This window comes from Artemia franciscana, chromosome 16, assembly GCF_032884065.1.
Source record: "Artemia franciscana chromosome 16, ASM3288406v1, whole genome shotgun sequence".
Classification (NCBI taxonomy): domain Eukaryota; kingdom Metazoa; phylum Arthropoda; class Branchiopoda; order Anostraca; family Artemiidae; genus Artemia; species Artemia franciscana.
The window spans coordinates 37528492-37551000 of NC_088878.1; the positions used below are offsets into that span (position 1 = coordinate 37528492).

The following is a 22509-nucleotide window of genomic DNA, read 5'->3' on the forward strand; positions in this document are numbered from 1 at the left end:
TTGAAATTTTTGCAGTGGGGTTCTCTGATACGCTGAATGCGATAGTGTGATTTTCGTTAAGATTCTATGACTTTTAGGGGGTGTTTCTCCCTATTTTCCAAAATAAGGCAAATTTTCTTAGGCTCGTAACTTTTAATGACAAAGACTAAATTTGATGAAACTTATATATTTAAAATCAGCATGGAAATCCAATTCTTTTGATGTATCTATTAGTATCAAAATTCCGTTTTTTAGAATTTCGTTTACTATTGAGCCGGGTCACTCCTTACTACAGTTCGATACAACGAACTGTTTGATCTCTTTATAAGATGATTACAGAGACCACGCCTTTCTTTTCTTCTGAGAAGAATCATAAATTGCACTTTACTGATTGCCCTCCAATTTTTCGGTTACTTAAAAAGGCAACTAGAAATTTTAATTTTTAACGAACGTTTTTATTAGTAAAAAAATATAAGTAGCTTAAGAATTAACTTAAGTAACAAACTTCTATATTTGTATGTTTTTATTGCGTATATGAGGGGGTTCACCCCTTGTCGATACCTCGCTCTTTACACTAAAGGTTAAATTTTGTCCCAATTCCTTAAGAATGACCCCTGAATCACAAAAGCCGTAGAATAAATAGTTGAAGTTACTAAAAATACTTTAGCATAAAGCGCGAGGTATTTAGGAGGAGTAGAACCCCTCATATGCTTAATAATCTCTTTTCGTTTTAAGTTTTAATGCTACTCCTTACTTTCAATTGAAAAAAAACTTTTTCATGTTTACTTTTCCATTGTTTTCTTTTTATAGTAATGCTAGAAAATCCTGCGTCCTTTTCATTGAATTTCTCTTCCCCCATGACATATTTATCCAAGAAAAGATCATCCCACATAACCCCCCCCCCAACCCAAACCAAAAAATCCCCCTGAAAACGTTTGCACACTTCCCAATAACCATTACTGTATGTAAACACTGGTCAAAGTTTGTAACTTGCAGCCCCTCCCCCGGGGACTGTGGGGGAGTAAGTCATCCCCAAAGACATAGTTATTATGGTTTTTGACTATAGAAGAAAAAACAAGCTCTGGAGACTGTATATTTCGCCTAAAACAAGCGACTTGTTTGAAAATTATAAAAGAGTACGTAATGGAGTTACAAAGCAGACTCGTAAAGATCGATCGAAGTTTGAAAGTTCAGTTTTTATATGATATACAAAGCGTTACAGAAATATGTGAACAGAAACCAAAAGACATGTTCACTTTCTTCATGTATTTTTGAAAATGAGCAAGGCTACGACATTGTTGTTGACACAGAAAAGGCAGTTTTTTTGGTTCAGTGTTTTCACCAAAACAGACATTTTGCCCCATAGCGGCGTCACCTGAAGTAAATCCTACACATGGGTTTGATCATAGGCTACGACATTGCGGTTGATACAGAAAAGGCAGTTTTTTTGGTTCAGTGTGCCCATAGCGTCGTCACCTGAAGCAGATCCTACACATGGGTTTGATCATAGTAATATAGCGGCGGAGCAAGTATTTGAAATGCTCTGTAAATTGATTGCAACGAAGGACCTGACATACGCTGGCTTTCGAGCACTGGTGCAACCTTGCAACAGTGTTGGCAGTACCCCAAAATAATCTTATAATTTGTGTTCAAAACCTAACAAGCATCCTAAAGTATGGACGAAGTTGATTATCAAACCGTTGTACGGTTGGTTGTTTTAAGATTACAGGTCAATTATAGACCTAATTTTTGAGAAAATAAGTAATCAGCGTTAAGAAATATTTTGAAGTTAATAGTCTCGAGCAATGCGCAACACGGATATAGAAGAAGAAAGGTCACCCAACACGCAGCTTCTAGAAGTAATAAATAAATTTCATAAAATGGCTTTGATTTTCAATGTATTTATTTTGGAGTCTGGAGTAATGCGCAACACGGATATAGAAGGAGAAAGGTCACGCAGCACGAAGCTTGTAGAAGTAATAAATAAATTTCATAAAATGGCTTTGATTTTCAATGTATTTATTTTGGAGTCTGGAGTAATGCGCAACACGGATATAGAAGGAGAAAGGTCACGCAGCACGAAGCTTGTAGAAGTAATAAATAATTTTCATAAAATGGCTTTGATTTTCAATGTATTTATTTTCCTGAAGCTTTCGACTGTTATAGAAATGTTGATCTGCAGCTGTGAGAAGCTCAGTAATGGTCCTGAAGCTCTTTCATGGATCCGTGATTATCTTACTGGAATAACGTAAAGTTATGGTAGGTAGTATTGCCTCATCACCAATTCAGGTGGGAAGGGGAGTTCCTTGGGGAGCTGCCTAGGTATCATTTTGTTTTACATATTTATAAATGACCTTCCAGCTGTTATTAAATATTCAATTATTAAGTCTTCCCAAATGATTTCTAATTATGAAGACAAACAGAAAATCCTACAAATATCGAGCTTTTACATGCAGATGCACTGCACGAATGAAATCGTCTGAATTCAATGTTCGCGAACATTGAAAAAACTTGCGATGCCCTCTATATGCGAACAAATACAAGAGACTGCATGGAGAATATTTATTCGAGAACAGTTGGTGCAGTAGAAACAGTGAAAGAATTCGGTGTTTTCTTTGATAATAAGCTTTTTTTTTAATGCAGCGCTTATGTCAAATAATGCAAATTCTCGTCCCCACGAGTAAATATAACCTAAGCGAATATTTCGGCTCTATGACTAATAGTAGTCTTCAGAGAAATATAATGCAAATACTAAAACAAAGAAACCAATATAAACTAACCGAGCTTACTCTTTCTATTAAAATAATGTTAATCTCTAATATTGATCTTAAATCTCTTGTTTGTGCATGTTAACTGTTTAATGACTCCTTTTTTTCAATTGCATGAATTACACCTCCGGTTCCATGATTCAATACGCCAATCGTGTCTGGACAGTTAGTGTGACACTTATACATAAGGACTCCCCGCATCCAACGAGGTCCAATGGTAAATTTCCAATGAGTTGAAACCGTAGCTCCAAGATGCCCAATTGACATCTGCATTTTGGCTGATTATTTGATCTGAGGAAATCATACGCAGAAGATCTATGGCTAAGAAGACTGTGTAGCAAGTAGCCCTATCCTGTTAAAAATAAATGCCACCCATGTCATATTCTTTAATTTTTGGAAAGGATAATGCGCTTAGAGTAGGATGGTCATGTTCGCTATTGAGGGTAAGGGCGGTCCTTATTTATTTTGAAAGAAACATGGCCCAACGATGTTGCCGGACCAAATAAAAAAATTACTCGTAAGGATAAACAGGCTGCTCAATGACATGTGTGGAGTCTCTGACAGGGTTGCCAACTGCCAACGTCTAAAATGAGTGCAAATCCAGACCAAAAAAGTAATTTCTGCTCAAAAAGAGTGCAGGTAAAAAATTTGAGATGGGCCTAGAAGGCCCATCTTTCAAAATCAAAATTTCCAACAGTTCACATTCCAAATTCTAGATGATCCTCTCTTTATTACCCTAAAGGGTACAAGATTCCAAAAAACAAAATTGTCATGTCTTCTTCGTATTATTCATAAATCGTATTTTTATCGTATTATATCGTATTTATCGTACTATTCTGGCGCAGGATTGGCCCTTTCATCGGTTATGATAGAAATGCCGGTAAAATAGACAAATTTTCAGTAAAAACACAGTAAAATCAACAAAAATGCAGTCAAATTCAGTGGCAATCCTGGCCTCTCATTAGCTCCCCTCCTTCTGTCTTCCGAAAAATATTCAGGCCGAATTTTAACAAAATTTTCATTTATTAACAAAATTGGTTTCAGTTTTACTCATTAAGTAGTGATTATTATCTATTATACTTGTATTTGTTACTCAAATTAATTAATTGTTATTAATTATTTTAATTCAATTATTTTAAGAAAATTTGTTTAATAAATAAAAGTTTCGAGGGCAAAACTACATTTCCATCAGTGTTGCCAGATTAAACAGTTAAAATAACAGGCAAAACTCATGAATTTTTCGGAATAACCAGAATACCCGGTAGTTCACACTCCGAACATTAGATGACCAATCCTGTGTTGTCCTGAAATTGAAAAGGTACCAACAAAGCATATAAATGTCGTCTCGCTGTCTTCATGTTATTCATACATGGCCAAAAATAAAACCAAATTTCTGTCAACTCATAAGCGTCATTAACATTTCAGAATCGAAATACCCATTAATTCACATATCAAACGTTAGATGACCCGTCCTGTATTGCTTAGACAGGACAAGGGCCCAACAAACCATACCCATAAAGCACCTCTGTAGTTCTTACAGCCTTTATCTTGGAATTTCCAGAATAATACCAATAGTTTAACAAAAATTTAGATAAATAAGCTCTCATCAGAGGGTTAAGAGTAAGAGATTTATAGACGGTCTAGCTATTCATTGGCTAATATACACCTCCATGAATTATAACATCGAATTTAATTCTCAAAATAGAAAAGGCTTAAATACAACTAAGACTTTTAAAGTAAAAACCAAAGACAAACTCGATTTATCAATTACAAAATCGATTTATCGATCTGGGTAATCGATTTACATTGCAGGTGCTAAATATATCGGAAGCTAAGCCTTTTTCTTGGATTTTTTTAGCGGGTATTCATAGGACTTAGTACAACAATTTAACCTGATCTGCAAGGTTCTGCAGTACCATCGTTATGGGAAGGGGGGATGCTGGGGACTTCTATAAGAATTTGGAATTGTAGCTTTTATAAAAGCTAAACGTCTGGATTCTTCATAAACAATGAAGCATATTTTGCCAGCGAAAACGTTTTTGAAAAATAGTTCAGGGAGAGCCTAAAAACAGGGGTTATAGCCTAATGCGATAGCATGGACTAATGCAACATTGGTCTTTCTAAGGATTTTAACTTTAGACTGGAAACTATTTTTGACATTTTTTGGACGAAATAAGCAAATTTCTTCATATTCAACTTGAATATTCGAGACTATATAGGAAATCTTGGTTGTAATTTTGGAGGCAACCCTTCAAGGAGGTACATCCGAAACTTCAAATGGCTTCGTTTTTTATGCAGAATGAAAATCCTTAACTTTTATAGGTGTTAACAGTTGACAATTTTTATGCTCGCCCCCCTTCAACCTCATGAAGGGAGTGCTGGACACTCTATATGCTGTTTTTAACTGTCCCACAAAGCCCCATTTGCACCTAATATAAACACTATTAAAAAGCTACTTAGTTTCCAAGATATTTAGAACCATAGACATAAACCGATCACCCTGTTCACAATTTGAATCCGATAAATGTGAATTACTTCTAGAATTTCATGTGTCACTGCTAGATATTTATTCAAAAAGTGTCATCCATTGCTTCTTCTGCGCTGTACATAGTCGTTTTTGGTGTCGACGGGCTTTGCATATAAACAATTCTCTGTTGCGGTGTTCTCTGAGTAGGCTGCACAATCTTCACAACATTCCCCTGAGAAATCTAAAAATGAAGACAAATATTTACGCGAATGTCAAGTTCTCATGAATTAGCCTTGGAAAAAAAAAAAAGAAAGGACAATAGATAAAAAAAATCTAAAAAATTGTGCTAACCGGGTGGCTTGCGCAACGCGTGGCACGACGGGTTCAAAAAGATACACCAGACGACGGAAAAGGGGCGTTTCATTCAGGATAAAACTTTGTAAGCTATTAAAGCTGTATCCATCTTCTAAAGTTCGAGAAAAAAATTGATAAATATGTAAGAAAATTGCATGCCTTAGTTTGGTTAGTCAAGACACTTTGTAAAACAAACCCCTGCCTACTGCCCTGATTGGAGAATTACGTCCCACTGGCGTTTGATAGGGTAGGGAACATTACAGGATAGGGAAGGGAGGCTAGCCTTATGTATTGAAAAAAAGAATGGAGTTATAGTAGTAAAATTTCAAACTATAGCCAATAGAACGATAGCATAAAAAACATTCTTGGGGCTGTGAATAATAGGGGCATCAGCCATTAAGCCTTTGTATGCATCTATTGTCTCGCATGTAATGAGTCGTATTATTCGAAGCCATCGTAACATGATGACTGGGTAATGTGTAATATATTTTGCAATAAGATGATTTGCCGTTCTAATTTAGTCGTTCTCCTATGTGTACAGTGACAAACATCCTTTTTGGACGAAATTTTCAAGAAAAAGATCCATTTTTGGCATATATTTTCTCATTTTTAACATCGAACGAAATATAATTTTTTGGGGAGGGGGGGTTTGTCTGGACCAGTGTCCTTATTTAAGCTGTAGAACCATTCCTGAACCTTTCATTCATAGCAAAAGAGCCCTAGGTAATTTTTTTCTTACAAGATTCCCTTTCTACACTAGTGACAATACCAACGTAATTCTTCCTTCATTCTTATTACGGAAACTCTATTTAGTTAATTTTTACAATTACTTTCAGTTTAGCTGTACTCAAGCCCTTCCCCCCTAAATAACTGAGGTAAGTTAGAGCTAACACTAGGTTTCCTGATTTTGTTAATTTCAACAATTAATCCAATTAAAAAAACACATAACAACAAAACAGTAAATTTTGTGTTAAGCATATGGCAATAGCCAGACATTGGGTGTAGGGGAAGGGGGTAAATTATAATGAAAGTGGATATAAAAATCAGCCAAACGGAGTTCTTCTGATAAGAAGGAAGTAAGATTTTCGGGGCAAATTTATCTTGCAACATAGAAAACAGAAAAGAAAAATAACATAATATACCATTTGATTCCACATTCAATTCTCTTTCCATATTTAATGGCCAAAACTGCCAAAATTCAGACCTAGCCCCCCTCCCTCGTAATGCCACGGAAAATGGAACTTTCAGGGATGGGTCTACAGGCTAAAGTATGTCCCGGGAAGGTATTTTGAAGTACCTACCTCCACTCCTTCTCCCTCTAGAGGGCCCTGACCTTTGATGACCTTTAAAAATATGTGTGTTACAAAAGTGAAACCTTGCAAAATAGATCTTCTGCTTAATTGAAGTACAACAATATTGTTTTCAGCTTCATAACTTTGCTCAATCCCATTTTATAAGGTTTTAAAGATATGCAAATACATTTCCTGAATTTTGGAAAAAAAACCTTGATATGGCTCAAAATTCTACTCAAACAACAGGAATTGCATCTTCAGAACTAAAGGCAGAGAAAAAGCAACTAGTAACTGAAAATTCAGGTCATTTTGTCAAAATTTCAATAGGTATAGCCTGTCATGTAGACAAATTCCTTTAAAATTCCTTCCCGGGACATACTTTAGGCTGTAGACCCGTCCTTGAAAGTTTCATTTTCCTATCCTAAACCTTTTCCGATATAGCAAGAAGTCAATTAACTAGAATTGTACCCAAAATTGCAATTTTACTTAACAAACAAAACAGATTTCAAATTTTAGTCTGCGCCTAACCTAAACCTCATATGCCTATGTAATATCAACCCTTAACTAATAATTGGTAAGTTATAAGGCCGCGTGGCCTAATGGATAAGGCGTCGGACTTCGGATCCGAAGATTGCAGGTTCGAGTCCTGCCGTGGTCGAAAAACAATTTTTTTTACCAATTTTATTTACCCCTCATATCTTTATTTCTTGTGAAATTAAATCTTGAGCCCACCTCTACAAAAACATATATAAATTTATTTAAATTTACTATTTAATATAAATATAAATAGTAAAAGGAAATAATGAAAGTAATTTAATACTTTTTTGAACAGTATAGCTAAGAAAATCATCTGTTGAAGTTTTTCTTCATTCTTTTCACTTCATTTGTATACAGATTGATTTGACTTGACTTTGCTGGTCATTATTTTTGCTTACTAAAAATAGTAGAAAAAAGAAGGTAATAGTAACTGGAAAAAAGGGGCAAACCTTTAGTTCTTTCTGCTAATTCGAAAAGTCGTTTTGCTAGCTATGTGAAGGAAACTTTCAGGAATTGTTCTAAAGCCAAACTTTCCAAGACTTTTCTAAGCACCCATGTCCGAATATTTCGGCCCCACGTCCGTGAGCCTTTCTCAACTTTTTTACTTTTTAAGTAAAAACTTAAAAAGTTTTTTTTTAAAGGGTCCCGTCCGGGAGCCTTTAACAATTTTTTGTTAAAATGTAGTTTAAAATGTATTGAAAAAATTAATTTTTTTTCAATGCTTTGTCGAAATTAAAACCCGTTTGCTCTTTGCTTAATTTTTCGTAAATGGAAAAGCAGTGGGGTCTAAGAAATTATGTTTTATTCGGGGGTGAGAGGGGGGGGGGGGGGGTTTACGAAAAAACCTTTAAAAACGCAAAAAAAAATTATTGGTATTCGTTTTTGTCACGTTTTTACAAGTCGAACAGACATTTCAGGGGGAGGAGGTTCAAATCCTCAACCCCCTCTGGATACGGCCTTGCTCCTGACAAAGCCTATAGTCCAACACAAACTGGCTCTTAGTCAAACTTGAAAAACAGGCAAAAACTAAATCAAAACAAGGAAAATAAAATCAAAGTTGAAGTTTTAGAGCAAAAAAGTTCAAGTGAGACTAAGTATGGTAAGAGTTGAGGGTGATCAAGCGTTATGATTGAATTACGGGCCAGACACTCACAGCGCACTATTCCGTGCATCTCGTTTTATGGTGCAGCTTAAGGAGCTTTGAAACAGCTTTCGAACTTAAAGCGAACTATAAGCTTTCGAACTATTCATAAGTTCGAATACATATATTATAGCTTTCGAATTATAAGCTTCACTGCGTACTACTTACCAGCTGTTTTAAATCTCGTTCGATACTTAGCCATTCACTAGTACCGAACGAGATCTTTGGATTTTGCTAATCACAGATCTTGGAATCAAGTTTTTGTCTTTTTAAATTTTCAATTCTGCTAATTTTGGATTCCATTTGTTTGTAATTTTTATTGGAAATCCCAGGATGTTTGGTCTTTAGATCTTTAATTCTTCTAATTTTAGTTTATGTCTGTTTCTTTTTCTGTCGGCTTTCCGCGTTGCTTGATTTTATCCGAATTGTCTCGTTCAAGTTCTTTCTAATTTTTCTGATAGCAACTGAAGAGTGGTGGCTGTTCTCCCGAAATATTCACTTTACTTATCGAGTATTTTTGTTGGCCTAGAAAAAACCCATTCTCGTTCTTTATTCCTCCAAATTTGTTATTATTATGACAGGCCAGTATGGCCCAAGAAATTATCAATGTCAGATATTCGGATCTTTAGGCTCCAAAGTACGGCTCACAAGCGATAATTTCGACGAGATGCCACATCTTCTTTAGGGTTTTTTCTATTATTTTATGTTCACCAACCAGGAAGACGAATATGTATCAGGATAAAAACACTATTAAAGATAATTGAGTATTTGTATTAATTATCAGACTTTCAAATCACAAGTGGCCCAGGTCCATTTTACGTTATTTTGGCAGCGTTCCTTGTGGAATATGATTCCTTATCATATCCTGATTATAGTTTGTAACTGTAATAAATCTACAGCCTTAGTAGCACTTGCAACCACACAGATGAGAGCAATAGGAGGCATCGCAGGGGGATGTATCAGACCCCCCTCAAACCTAAATTTTGAAATTATGGGCACTTCGTGTTCAAACTAACAGACAAGATGTAATTTTTACCCCACCCCCCAATTTTTTTATTTATTCCCCTCCTAAAGAAAATCCTGGGTAACGTGCCTGTTTCTTCCCTGTAGATTACATCAAATAGCTAGCCTTTATTCTGGTGATGGTAAATCGCTGTCTGTTAAGCTTCATTTGAGAAAATTAGCTCCCTTCCTCATTGAAATTTTCGAAAAAAAAAACTCTTAATCATATTACTCTTTATCAAGTTTTCCTTTCTCTTTCTTCTTATGACGAGAATTATCTCCGAATAATATATAGCCTACAAGATATATTATGCAACAATATAAACCAAACAATATATAATAAATAATGAAAAAAGACTACTTACCATTTGGCTAGGTGTTCCTGGTCGCCCACTGGTCGTTATCAACTTTTGCACTGGAGTTCCCACCCTCTGAATGGCCAATGGGGTGGCACTTCCAGACCTTTGTATGATTGATGTGCCTGTATGCATTCCTGAAACATATATGCCTCTTACTTTACTCATTATTTAGCCTTTAGAAGGAAATTTAATGAGTGATAACCCAATCCAGATAGGGAAGGAACAAATTAAGAGACCCACGAGGGGTCGTGGAAACCTTGTAAGTCAAGTCTTCATTTCATTCTACTTATATTCGGTTCCTTACATTCTATATTCATTTCATTCCGAAAAGCCTAAAACTAGTAGTATCCATAATTCATTCCAATCCATCTTTCCATGTTCAGCAAAATGAAAGATTTCTACTACCTCATGAAAAGTCTAAAATTCTAGTTTAATAACAAAAAACCAAGCTTATAATACAAAACAAATCCAAATATTTTGTTCCCTCCCCTCCATTGCAAAATTACAAAGCCTCATAAACCAGGCTAACCAAGGCTAAAAAGGAGAGATTAATGATTTTGCTGATTCATCAATTGGTACATTAGGAATGATAATTGCCGTGTTGATCTTCTTTAAAAGCAAAGTGAGCTGGTACATTACAGGGCCAGCTTAACCTCTGGCAATAAACAGTTCAAACCTCAATGTTGGTCGTATATTCCTAGAGTAAGGTCGTTCCTTAAACGTGTTGCAAAGTGAGCTGGTACATTACAGGGCCAGCTTAACCTCTGGCAATAAACAGTTCAAACCTCAATGTTGGTCGTATATTCCTAGAGTAAGGTCGTTCCTTAAACGTGTTGTTTCATTCTTAAGTCATTTCTCTTACAAAAAGCTTGAAACTTTTCAAGGCAAGGAAACAACATAAATCAATGTTTTCTCGGGAGAAGCATCAGGTTTTGTTCTGGGGGATCCATTGCCCTGGGGGGTTCCATTTCACTTATCAAAAAGGTTAAATTCAGCCAGCACGCTTTCGTTTTTATGAAGCGTCAAAGGAGGTGATATATTTATTGGTGATAAAGGAGGTGTATATTTATTGGCGATAAAGGAGTTGGTGATAAAGGAGGAAATTGGTGATAAAGGAGGAGGTGATAAAGGAGGTGTATGTTCATTGGTGATAAAGGGATTGGTGATAAAGGAGGAAATTGGTGATAAAGGAGGAGGTGATAAAGGAGATGTATATTTATTGGTGATAAAGGAGGAAATTGGTGATAAAGGAGGTGTATATTTATTGGTGATAAAGGAGTTGGTGATAAAGGAGGAATTTGGTGATAAAGGAGGTGTATATTTATTGGTGATAAAGGAGGAAATTGGTGATAAAGGAGGTGTATATTTATTGGTGATAAAGAAGGTGTATATTTATTGATGATAAAGTAGTTGGTGATAAAGGAGGAAATTGGTGATAAAGGAGGTGTATATTTATTGGTGATAAAGGAGTTGGTGATAAAGGAGGAGGTGATAAAGGAGGTGTATATTTATTGGTGATAAAGGAGTTGGTGATAAACGAGGAAATTGGTGATAAAGGAGGTGTATATTTATTGGTGATAAAGGAGTTGGTGATAAAGGAGGAAATTGGTGATAAAGGAGGTGTATATTTATTGGTAATAAAGGAGTTGGTGATAAAGGAGGAAATTGGTGATAAAGGAGGAGGTTATAAAGGGGGTGTATATTTATTGGTGAGAAAGGAGTTGGTGATAAAGGAGAAAATTGGTGATAAAGGAGGAGGTGATAAAGGAGATGTATATTTATTGGTGATAAAGGAGGAAATTGGTGATAAAGGAGGAAATGATAAAGGAGGTGTATATTTATTGGTGATAAAGGAGTTGGTGATAAAGGAGGAAATTGGTGATAAAGGAGGAGGTGATAAAGGAGGTGTATATTTATTGGTAATAAAGGAGTTGGTGATAAAGGAGGAAATTGGTGATAAAGGAGGAGGTGATAAAGGAGGTGTATATTTATTGGTGATAAAGGAGTTGGTGATAAAGGAGGAAACTGGTCCATAAAGGAGGTGTATATTTATTGGTGATAAAGGAGGAAATTGGTGATAAAGGAGGAGGTTATAAAAGGGGTGTATATTTATTGGTGAGAAAGGATTTGGTGATAAAGGAGAAAATTGGTGATAAAGGAGGTGTATATTTATTAGCAATAGGTAAGTCTATGTGTTAGTTATTTTAACAAAGGGACGATCAATGGATTTGAACTCCGCCAAAACTACTTTCATGGGAGGGGAACATGAAATCACTGTGTATGTCTTCTTTACTTATTCTTTAGAGCACACAATAAGTCTTTTACACTCTAAATAAAATTAAAAATTAATGCTAAAATCTGTCAAACAACAATATTATACAAACAGTTGCTTCAGTATCATGTACTAAATATCAGTATCATGAACTAAATCTTTAGAAATAGATATTTTCGTTTTTACTGTTGCTTACTAAACAAATTTTTTTATCATAATAAAACAAAAAACAACATTTTCCATTCCTTGTCTCTAAAGCAGTGTTCAGGGAGAAGATAGAGAAAGCGAAAAAAAATTACATAAAATAGAAAGAGAGAAAGAGAAAGAGAGAGAGAGAAAGAGAGAGAGAGAGAGAGAGAGAGAGAGAGAGAGAGAGAGAGAGAGAGAGAGAGAGAGAGAGAGAGAGAGAGAGAGAGAGAGAGAGAGAGAGAGAGAACCCTAATAGATCAATTTTTGTAGATCGTGACGGGCTTTTCAAAATATTCTGTGGGACAAAGTTCTTAGACAATTCTTAGTTAAGATATCCTACACCCCCTCCCCCCAGGGGCGTCCCGAGCCTCTTTACATTGGGGGGTTGAACTTCAAAGATTTTACCTAATCGCTATATGATTTTCACCGAATTAAAAAAAAGAAGAAAGATTGACCTTTAAATATACTTTGATGTTTAGGGATCACATAATATGTATAGGATCATAATTAGCGAGAAATTCGCCGAGTTTTCGTTCCTTTTCAATTTTGAATTATCAGAGGCAAGTCACACTGGTCTAAAAAACCAAAATCAAACAAACAAAAAAAAAAAAAAAAACTGTTCAAAAATCCGTAATCAGGATTTTTGCTGGGGAGAGGGTTTCTGGGGTGGTGGTGGTGGTGGGAGTACAGTAAAACTTCAAAAAACGATTTTCCGCAGAGGGGAGGGGGGATTTTCCACAGAGGGGTATTTTCCACGGTGGGATGTTTGCCGCTAGGGGCATTTTCCGTGAGCGTAAACGTCAGCCACCGATGGATTATTGGCGGTAACTATAACCTTCTATGATGCACTCATAATCTAATACTTGGACAAGAGTATTCTCCAAAATGATTGCTAAAATCATAGCGACAAGTATTTTTTACCTGATATTGACGAATGTAATAATGCGAAGTAAATTGATATTAGCAAATATTAGACGTGACGAACAGATTGAAAGAACGAGGAACGGAAAAAATGGATGAAGATGGCGGAATCACTGCAATATTAATGCTCTTTTACATACAAATTAACTCCAAGGATTCGAGATGCCACCCCTCCACCCCACGCCTGGAAATGACGGGCTCGTTTAACTCCTTTAAAGATATCCAGAACAAATTCTGGTTAATATATATGCGATAAAAAGAAATTTCGTGCCTGAAAGTATTGTTTGTAAGCCGGCATCTCCACTCACTATGGCGTCATCAGGTAGTGACAGGTCCTTAAGAATTGGTGAGGTAGTTATTGCCACATAAATACTTTCATTGACAAAAGCTCGTAAGAAGCTTTGAAGGGGAGTGGAAAAATTTACAGGAGAAATTATATGGGAGATTAAATAACAGAAATATAAAATGGCAAAAACTCCTATCAAGTCGGAGTAAAGTCGCTTTCGAATTGTATTTCTTGTAAACTAACTCAGAAAGCGCTCGATTTGACTCGATTTCGACTTGACTCGATTTTGAATTGTATTTCTTATAAACTAAATCAAAAAGCGCTCTATTTGGCAATCGATTGTTGGTTTGCATATGACGTCATTATAAGTATAAAAGGCTTTGCATATGACGTCATTATAAGATGACGCTACAGACCGGGACACCGGGACACAAATGACGACCGGGACACAGGGAATATAAATGACGACCGGGACACTCAAAGAGAAATTACAGACTGGGACACCGGGACACAAATGACGACCGGGACACAGGGAATATATATGAGGACCGGGACACAGGGACACAACTACAACGGGGACGCCGGGGGGCACAGGGGGGGATATATAAATGACGACCAATTAGCAACCACCATCAACAAAGCTCAAGGGCAATCATTAGAAAAATGCGGTATAGATCTGAATACGGATTGTTTTTCCCATGGACAATTATATGTTGCATGTTCAAGAGTCGGAAAACCTGACAATCTATTTATATGCACAGATAATGGGACAGCGAAGAATGTTGTATATTCGCAAGTTTTACATAGTTAAAAACATATATATATATATATATATATATATATATATATATATATATATATATATATATATATATATATATATATATATATATATATATATATATATATATATATATATATATATATATATATATATATATATATATATATATATAACATGTATATATACAATGGCGCGTAACGACTTACGCGCGCGGGGGGGGGGGCGAAGCACCCCCACCAACTAGGTGTTGATGTGGCGCCAAGCGCCACACCAACAACTAGTATTTAATAAGAATATATCCACATTGTAGTTTCTATCACTTAAAATAGGCATATCCTAACCGATCCCAGGGAGGCAAACCGGTTCTCAAGCTCAGTATGATGGACTTATTTGTTTACTATTAAAAAATATGGAGGGAAACAGATATTATTTATTTGATAGCCTATTTGACTTTCATGACTTTTATTTGACTTTTATAAAAAATCAATTACTTAATTCGTTAAAGCATTTGTGCAAAGTACAAGATTTTACTTCTTTCGATTTTTTTTTCGTAATGTTACCTTCCATTTTATCCATTCGCCTGCAATTCTGATTTCACTTTCATGAAAAATCAATTACTTAATTCGTTAAACCTTTTGTGCAAAGTACAAGATTTTACTTTTTTCGATTTTTTTTTCGTAATATTACCTTCCATTTTATCCATTCGTCTGCAATTCTGATTTCACTTTCATGAAAAATCAATTACTTAATTCGTTAAAGCTTTTATGCAAAGTACAAGATTTTACTTTTTTCGATTTTTTTTCGTAATGTCACCTTCCATTTTATCCATTCGTCTGCAATTCTGATTTCACTTTCATAGAAATCAATTACTTAATTCGTTAAAGCTTTTGTGCAAAGTACAAGATTTTACTTTTTTCGTTTTTTTTCGTAATATTACCTTCCATTTTATCCATTCGTCTGCAATTCTCCGTTAACCTTGTTCTGACTAATAGCCAAACTACACAGTTAAGTAATGAATGTGAACCAGCTAAACTTGTCGAATCTTGTAAGTGGAAGTACTAAACCAATGCAATTCAGTACCGGGATGGGCTTAATGCTCGAATTCAACAAGTTTGGTTACGAATCAGATAGGAGCCAAGGAAAAACTTTGACAAATTTAGTGACAGACCTGGACCAGTACAACAACCGAATTTGGTTCCTTTTAAGTTGCCTACAACAACAAAATTTGCGAATATTTAATGAATTACAATAGGAATCTAATAAATTGTAATGAACAAGTCAAATTACCCGATTTGCAAATGATCGGTACTAGCACAATAGAACTAACAAATTTACCAAATTCATTCTGTAGTAGCGATAGGAACCGACTGACGAAGATACTAGTGACTCAGAAGAATTTTACTCACAGTTACAGGAGCAAATAGACAGGGTCCCAAGTAGAAATATGGTGTTTTTACTAGGAGATTTCAACGCCCAGGACGGTAGAAATAGCGATAGATGGTATCCTGGCCAGATTTGGTGTAGGGAAAGAAAACAGTAATTGTTACAGACTTTTACAATTTTGTAGGTATAACCATCTAGTTATAACAAATACGGTGTTTGGTCATAAAATGGCTCACAAGTTGACATGGTATTCACATAGTAAACAGAAGACTGGCAGGACCAATACAAGATACTAGGGTATGTAGGAGAGCTGTTATAGATATTACAAGTAAAGATCACCGTCTAGTAGTGTCTAAGGTTAATTTAAAGCTGAAATTTCGGAAGGGTAATTACCTCCAGGGAAGTTATGATGTTGGTAGACTCCAGGATAAGAATTCGAGAGAAAATTTGACAATGCTAAAGATGGTTGGAATAATTTTAGAAAAACAATTGGTGAAGTTGCTGATGGTGTCTTAGGGAAGAAAGTTAAGACTGCAGCTAGGAATATTAGTGAAAAAGCTTTGTGTTTAATAGAGAGCAGAAGGGGTTTGTACAAGAATTATCTGAGTGATAGATCATATGAAAACAAAAGAAATGAAAAGAAAGTGAAGAAAGCATTAAAATATGAACTAAGGAGGTATGAAGTGGAGGCCATGGATAAAATTGCTGAGGAGATGAGGTACTGGCATGTTAGTAAATTGAAAGGGAGCAGTCAGTCAAGACTTATCCCAGTAAAAGATACAAACAGGGCCACAATTATTCATAAGGAAAGGGTTAAAAAGAGATGGGCGGAACACTTTGAGAATGTGCTAAGCCGAGATACAGTTGCAGAAAAAGATATAGAGGTTAATGAAGAAGTTTTTGATACTTAGATGTGAAGGAAGATTTGTTTTGTGGGGAAGAAGTTACTGAAGATTATAAATATGATTTTTGAAAAAGGGGAAGTATCCAACGATTTTAGGAAAACCATAATTGAACCACTGTATAAGAAAGGGGATAAGAGTGAGTGCGGTAACTATCGAGGCATTAGTCTGGTCTCTGTAGGTAGCAAAATGCTAAGTAATATGATACTTTTTAGACTGAGAGATGCTGTAGACAAAGTTTTAAGAGAAGACCAGTGCGGTTTTAGAAAAGGTAGAGGATGTGTCGACCAAATTTTCACTTTTAGGTTAATAATTGAGAAGTGCCTTAGTTGTCAAACACCTTTGGTCCTCAGTTTAATATATTATGAGCAGGTATTCAATTCTGTTGATAGAAGAGCCTTAGCAAATATCTTACCCTTGTATGGTATACCAGATAAATAAATTAATGTAGTTAGTTCTATGTACGAGAATAACACTACTGCGGTTAAGGTAGGAAATGAGGTTAGCAGCTGATTTTGTATCGAATCTGGAGTTAAGCAGGGTTGTGTTCTATCCCCCCTTATATGGATCATTTCAATGGACTCTGTCTTAAGGAGCACAGGAAAGGCAATTGGAGACCATGGAATCAAATGAGGAGGAAATATTCTCCTGGACTTAGATTACGCTGATGATTTAAGCATTATAGATGAAAGTTTGAGCAAAATGAATGAGCTTATAGAGGTCTTGCGAGCTCAGGGTGCTAGAATAAGTTTGAAAATTAATGTCAAGAAGACCAAGTCACTAAGGCTAGGAATAAGTGAAGATGAAAAAGTGACGTAGGGTAACGAAAAGATTGATCAGGTGAGCAGCTTCACTTACCTTTGTAGTATTATTAGTTAAGACGGGGGGATCAGTGAAAATGTTAAAAGTAGAATAGCCATGGTTCAGGGTGTTTTTTAACAGTTAAAAAAATGTCTGGAAGAATAGGAAAATAAGTCTGCAAATCAAGATTAGAATATTGGAAGGTACAGTGATGAAAGTGTTTAAATATGGCTGTTAAGCATGGGCGCTCCGAAAAGCGGATGAAGATTTACTAGATGTCTTCCAGAAAAATTGCCTACGGACTGTTCTGGGTACCCGTCTGACTGACAGTATTTCAAACTGTAAGCTGGACGAAAAATGTGGTTCAATCCCACTTTCTAGGGCTATAATGAAAGATTGGTTGAGATGGCTAGGGCACATTCTGCAGATGAAGGATGACTGGTTCCCAAAGATTGTCCTTTTTGGCCAATCGTCTAGGGCTAAACGGAAAGCAGGTCGTCCTCGTATGAGGTGGGAGGATGTCATAAAGAAAGGCATAAAGGAAATGGGAACCACCTGAGAGGATGTAAAGAGGGAGGCTTTGAATAGACTGAAATGGAGAAGGCGCGTGTATAACTGTGTTGGCCTCAGGCGGCTTGGTGGTGCGGTGGGTTGTTAGTAGTAGTAGTAGCAAAAGGGAGCCAAATGAACACCTTAAATCACCAAATTTACAAGCAGGTGGAGCTAGTGCAAAAGAACCACTGAAATCGGTAACGTATAGAAGCCAAATGAACTATTCAAATTACCAAATTTTCAAATTAGTGCAACTGAGCGGAAATGAAATGAGTGAAACTACGAAACAACTACCGAATTCTATAATGAATGGAGACCAAATGAACAAGTTAAATCACCGAATTTTTAATTAGGCAGAATTAGTACGATAAAACTACCGAATCCACATAAATTAGGTAGTGGGAATTAAATACATGCGCTAAACCATGCTATATGGAAATAGACAGAAAAAAAAATAATAGAAATGGGCATCGTGGCTTCGCCACAATGCCCATTTCTGCCCAAGGCGAAAAATTCTACCAAATACCAAAAAGGTTTGAGGGGTGGTGTACCCCTCCCCCTCGCGACCCCCATGCCCCCTCCCCCTGTTTTAGCAGCAAAATAAAACTGTTTTGAGAACCTGGAAGCTATAAATTCACCACAAGTACATACAGTTGTGACTTTAGAAGGGACTGGACACTTACCACTTTTTGTTTTTAAGGGAGGGGCAGATGGGAGATTTGACTTCTCGTAAAGTGCACTTTTGTAGGTAGGATTTTTCATAATTTTCTCCTAATTCTGCACATATTTTACCGATGCTAAAAATTTACCTGAGACCATAGCTCGAGCCTTGACTGTAGAAGCGTGTAGTACCGGACCAAAATAACCAAAGTCGTTTCGAAATTCTTCCGAATTATCCGGTGGACTTCTTATTGTTCTTAAAACGGCTCCACAATGTTTCTACGAGAGGCAGAACATCTCAAATTAATTAAGCACGAAATGATATAACAAGGAATCAAAACTCAACTTCCACATTTAGAGTATTATTTATGGTTCTTTTAGCACTCTATTATTGTGTTGTATGGCACATAACAAGCAAAACTTCTTGGACCAAATAAAAATTTTTACTTTGTAATAGTGTTTTAGTATTAATAAAATGACTGATTGATGATTGATTGACATCATAGGCAGCGCAATGTAAACCAAAAATAAAGAACTATGTTGGCACAATAGAGCTCATCCGATTGAAAATTGAAACGGCTAGTGTCCTTTTTAATAGACGAAAGTAACTGGAGGGCAATTAACCCCCTCCCACGCCCATACTTTTCCCAAAGACATCCAATCAAAATTTTGAGATAACCATTTTGTCGTAGTTGAAAGGTTTGGAAATAATATCTTTGAGGATGACAGCCCTCCCCCAAAGTGTGTCAAGTGTGGTCAAGTTTCATTCCCACTTAGATATCAAGTGCCATAAAAACCTTAAAAACGATAAACAAGAGTTTGAAGCTTAGCAGACTATTCGTGTTAGAAATCGGACTTGCTTCAATAATAACTTTAGTAAGAAAATATCTTTGAAAAGGGCAGTATAAAAAGACATATCAGTAAGAAAAAAACTTTCTAGACAAACACAAAAAACACAACACAAACACAAAAAAAAATAAACACAAAAGCACTTACAAGCACTATAAACGATCATTCGTTGGAAGAAAAAGGATTTTTTGTCCCACCACCTGAAAAATTAACAAATCTACAACCTATACCATCATGTAAAACTAGACCTGTAAAGGCAGCTAAAGCAAAGGGCATTTGCAAATTGTCTAAAGTAATGAAAATCCAAAACGAAGAAGAAAGAAAAATGGGGTTAGAAGATTAGCGACAGCGAGAATCAAAACGTGGCAAGATTGAAAATGATGGATTTGAAATTTTGACATGGATAAAGCCATCAATACTTACCATGCCGTTTTTAGGAAAAGAAAAGTTGGGCGTTATATTTTTTTATAGTGACAAAAGACAAGCCAAGGCAAATGTTAAAGGTCCACTGACAAAAAAAACGAAATTTTACAAAGACGGTAATTCTACTTTAAAGTCATTTAAAATGTTTAAGGGGTCGATTGATGAAAATGAAGCACAGATAAATCTGATCAGAAAACTAGTAAAAGTGAGAATCGCAACAGCTAAAGAAAAAGGCATGGAACAAACGACAGCAATATATATTAAATTGCAAATGAAATCTTGATCGTTTGTAGTTAGAAACTTGCTATATATAACGTCTTGAGAAATTAAGTAAGGTTATGTATGAATCTAAACTGCCAAAGAAAGAGGAGTGGAAAACACTTCCTGATGTAAAGATGAAAAAAAATGCAAAAAATGAAATTTACGGTTGGAAAACAAGGGACTGCGATGAAAGGCCACAAAAACAATCTAAGTAGGTCAGGACTTTAAGAAAGAACTCGTATTTTTACAGGATGGCTTTACCGAGCCTGTTGTGACGTCATGGAGAACAGGCTCAAATTGTCTGCGGTTAGAGGACAAGCGACAATGAGAATATAGCCTGCCACTTACCGGGGTACTATATGCGCCGAGCCCGCCACTATATATATATATATATATATATATATATCATGAAAAGAGAAATCACCAATGCTACAGCACAAACACACAAAAAAAAAAAAAAAAAAAAAAAAAAAAAAAAAAAAAAAAAAAAAAAAAATAAAATAAAATAAAGAGACAGAAGGAGAAAAGGAAGACTGTTTTCCTAAATTAGTGATTAATATAGACCAGCACTTGAATGAGGCCTCAACCCTACTCATCCATACAATCACATAGGTCAAACAGCATAGTCACACACAATCAACCATAAGGAATAATCCATGGACAGGCAGTCATGTCGTCAATAAGTATAAGTCGTCATTTACCGAACAATAGAAAAAATAATATAGACAAATAATTCAGAGGCAACACCCAACATAAGGGCTCATCAGGAGAATACACTGGCCTATATTGGGTTTCGCCACTCTAAATTCTCTACCCAGCACAGTGTTGTGGCTACCACAGAATATCCATGGCATCCCCGCGTCAGGTATCACCCCCAAATTACATGCCTATGAAAAAAAAACAGCAAATGTAAAACAACCAAGTAAAACCAAAACCAAAACAAGCTTATCCTGTTAATATATCCCTCCCTTTAGCAACAATAGGTAAACTAAATATTATAAATTTTACCAAATCACAAATATTAACACATTGCAAAAAACCTGAATGAACTAAACAATTATAGAATTCATCTTTACCATGTGGCTAATTTTTCAAAAAATTACGCTCAATTAGAAACGCAATTCAAAATAAATGGCGCTGTGACAACATTTCTCGAACCTCCCAAATTAGTTAAAAATTTCTTTAAGTATTTCTAGATAATTCTTTTGATATTTATTTAAAAGTTCGTTATAATGAAAACTAAATTTTTTAAATTGCCAAGTTAATTTATTTGCAGAAAAACCTCTTGATATCAATTTTTGGCTTAAGATTTTACATCTATTTTTAAAATCAATATAATTACTACAAATCCTTGCATAACGAAGTAACTGTGAGAAAAACGCTGAATATGTGATATTTGAGTGTATATTACTTTCAGGGAATGGGAAACTAATCACTTCAAAATCAAAATCATCCGTTTTATTATACATTTTAAAACTTAATTTATTATTATCACAAATATTAATATTTAAATCTAAGAAATGATCTTCATGACCAGCGCTATGACTAGGCTCAAGAATAAGCTCTGATGGATATATATTTTTAGAAATATCAATGAAATCCTTACAATTTAAGACCAAAATATCATCTATATATCTTTTATTATTTGACAAAGCATGTTTTAAATTAATTGGATTATTCTTATCCATCATATATTTATATTCTAGTTGACTTAAAAACAAGTCAGCTATAAATGGGCTGGCATTCCCCCCCATGGGAATTCCCATAATTTGCTTGTACAAATCACCCCCAAATCTTATATAAGTATTGTATAAAACAAATTCCAATAACTCAAAAATCATATCCAAGCTGTAACATCTCAAGTTAACTGTAGTATTAAAGCAGTTTGTCCATATGGCTTTTTTATTATAACTGTCTATTTTTAAGAACCTTTTACTAGATAAGAGGAAAGATTTCTTTATAACAGTTTTTAAATTATCAAACACTAAATTAAGTGATAAATTAGTATACATTGTCGCAAAATCGAAAGACTCAATTCTTTTAGCTGAAACCATTGTTAAAGAATCTATCACCTGCAGTGAATTATTAACACTCCAATATGGATTAAAATTCGAAAATTTTTTAATACCAGAACAATAGGTTTTAAGTTTATTTACAATTTCCTTTAAAATTAAAGAGAGGTCAGTAGCAGCAATGCGGGTTGGACATTTAGCTGCTCCTGCAATAAACCGTGGTTTAGGGGGATTCTTATGAAATTTTACAGTCCAATATAGGAAAGGGAACTTTTTATCATTGTCATTTATTTTAATATTAAAATTTTTAAAAAG

General features: G+C 35.4%; 1 protein-coding gene and 1 non-coding gene across 4 annotated transcripts in view; one reads left to right on the forward strand and one right to left on the reverse strand.

Annotated features, from left to right (window-relative positions):
• Window positions 1-4418: 4418 nt before the first annotated feature.
• The window catches only part of LOC136037414 (transcription initiation factor TFIID subunit 6-like), a 70094-nt gene continuing 52003 nt past the window's right edge, over window positions 4419-22509 (reverse strand). For all 3 annotated transcript variants that reach the window (XM_065720174.1, XM_065720173.1, XM_065720172.1), the window contains 3 exons: window positions 18799-18928; window positions 9906-10033; window positions 4419-5455 (listed from right to left, as the gene is read on the reverse strand). In XM_065720174.1, the coding sequence (XP_065576246.1) occupies window positions 5318-5455; window positions 9906-10033; window positions 18799-18928 (396 nt within the window). In that variant the 3' untranslated portion in view covers window positions 4419-5317. The remainder of the gene's footprint in view (window positions 5456-9905; window positions 10034-18798; window positions 18929-22509) is intronic.
• On the forward strand, window positions 7446-7518 carry Trnar-ucg (transfer RNA arginine (anticodon UCG)). The gene has a single exon. It is a non-coding gene; the product is annotated as a tRNA-Arg (tRNA).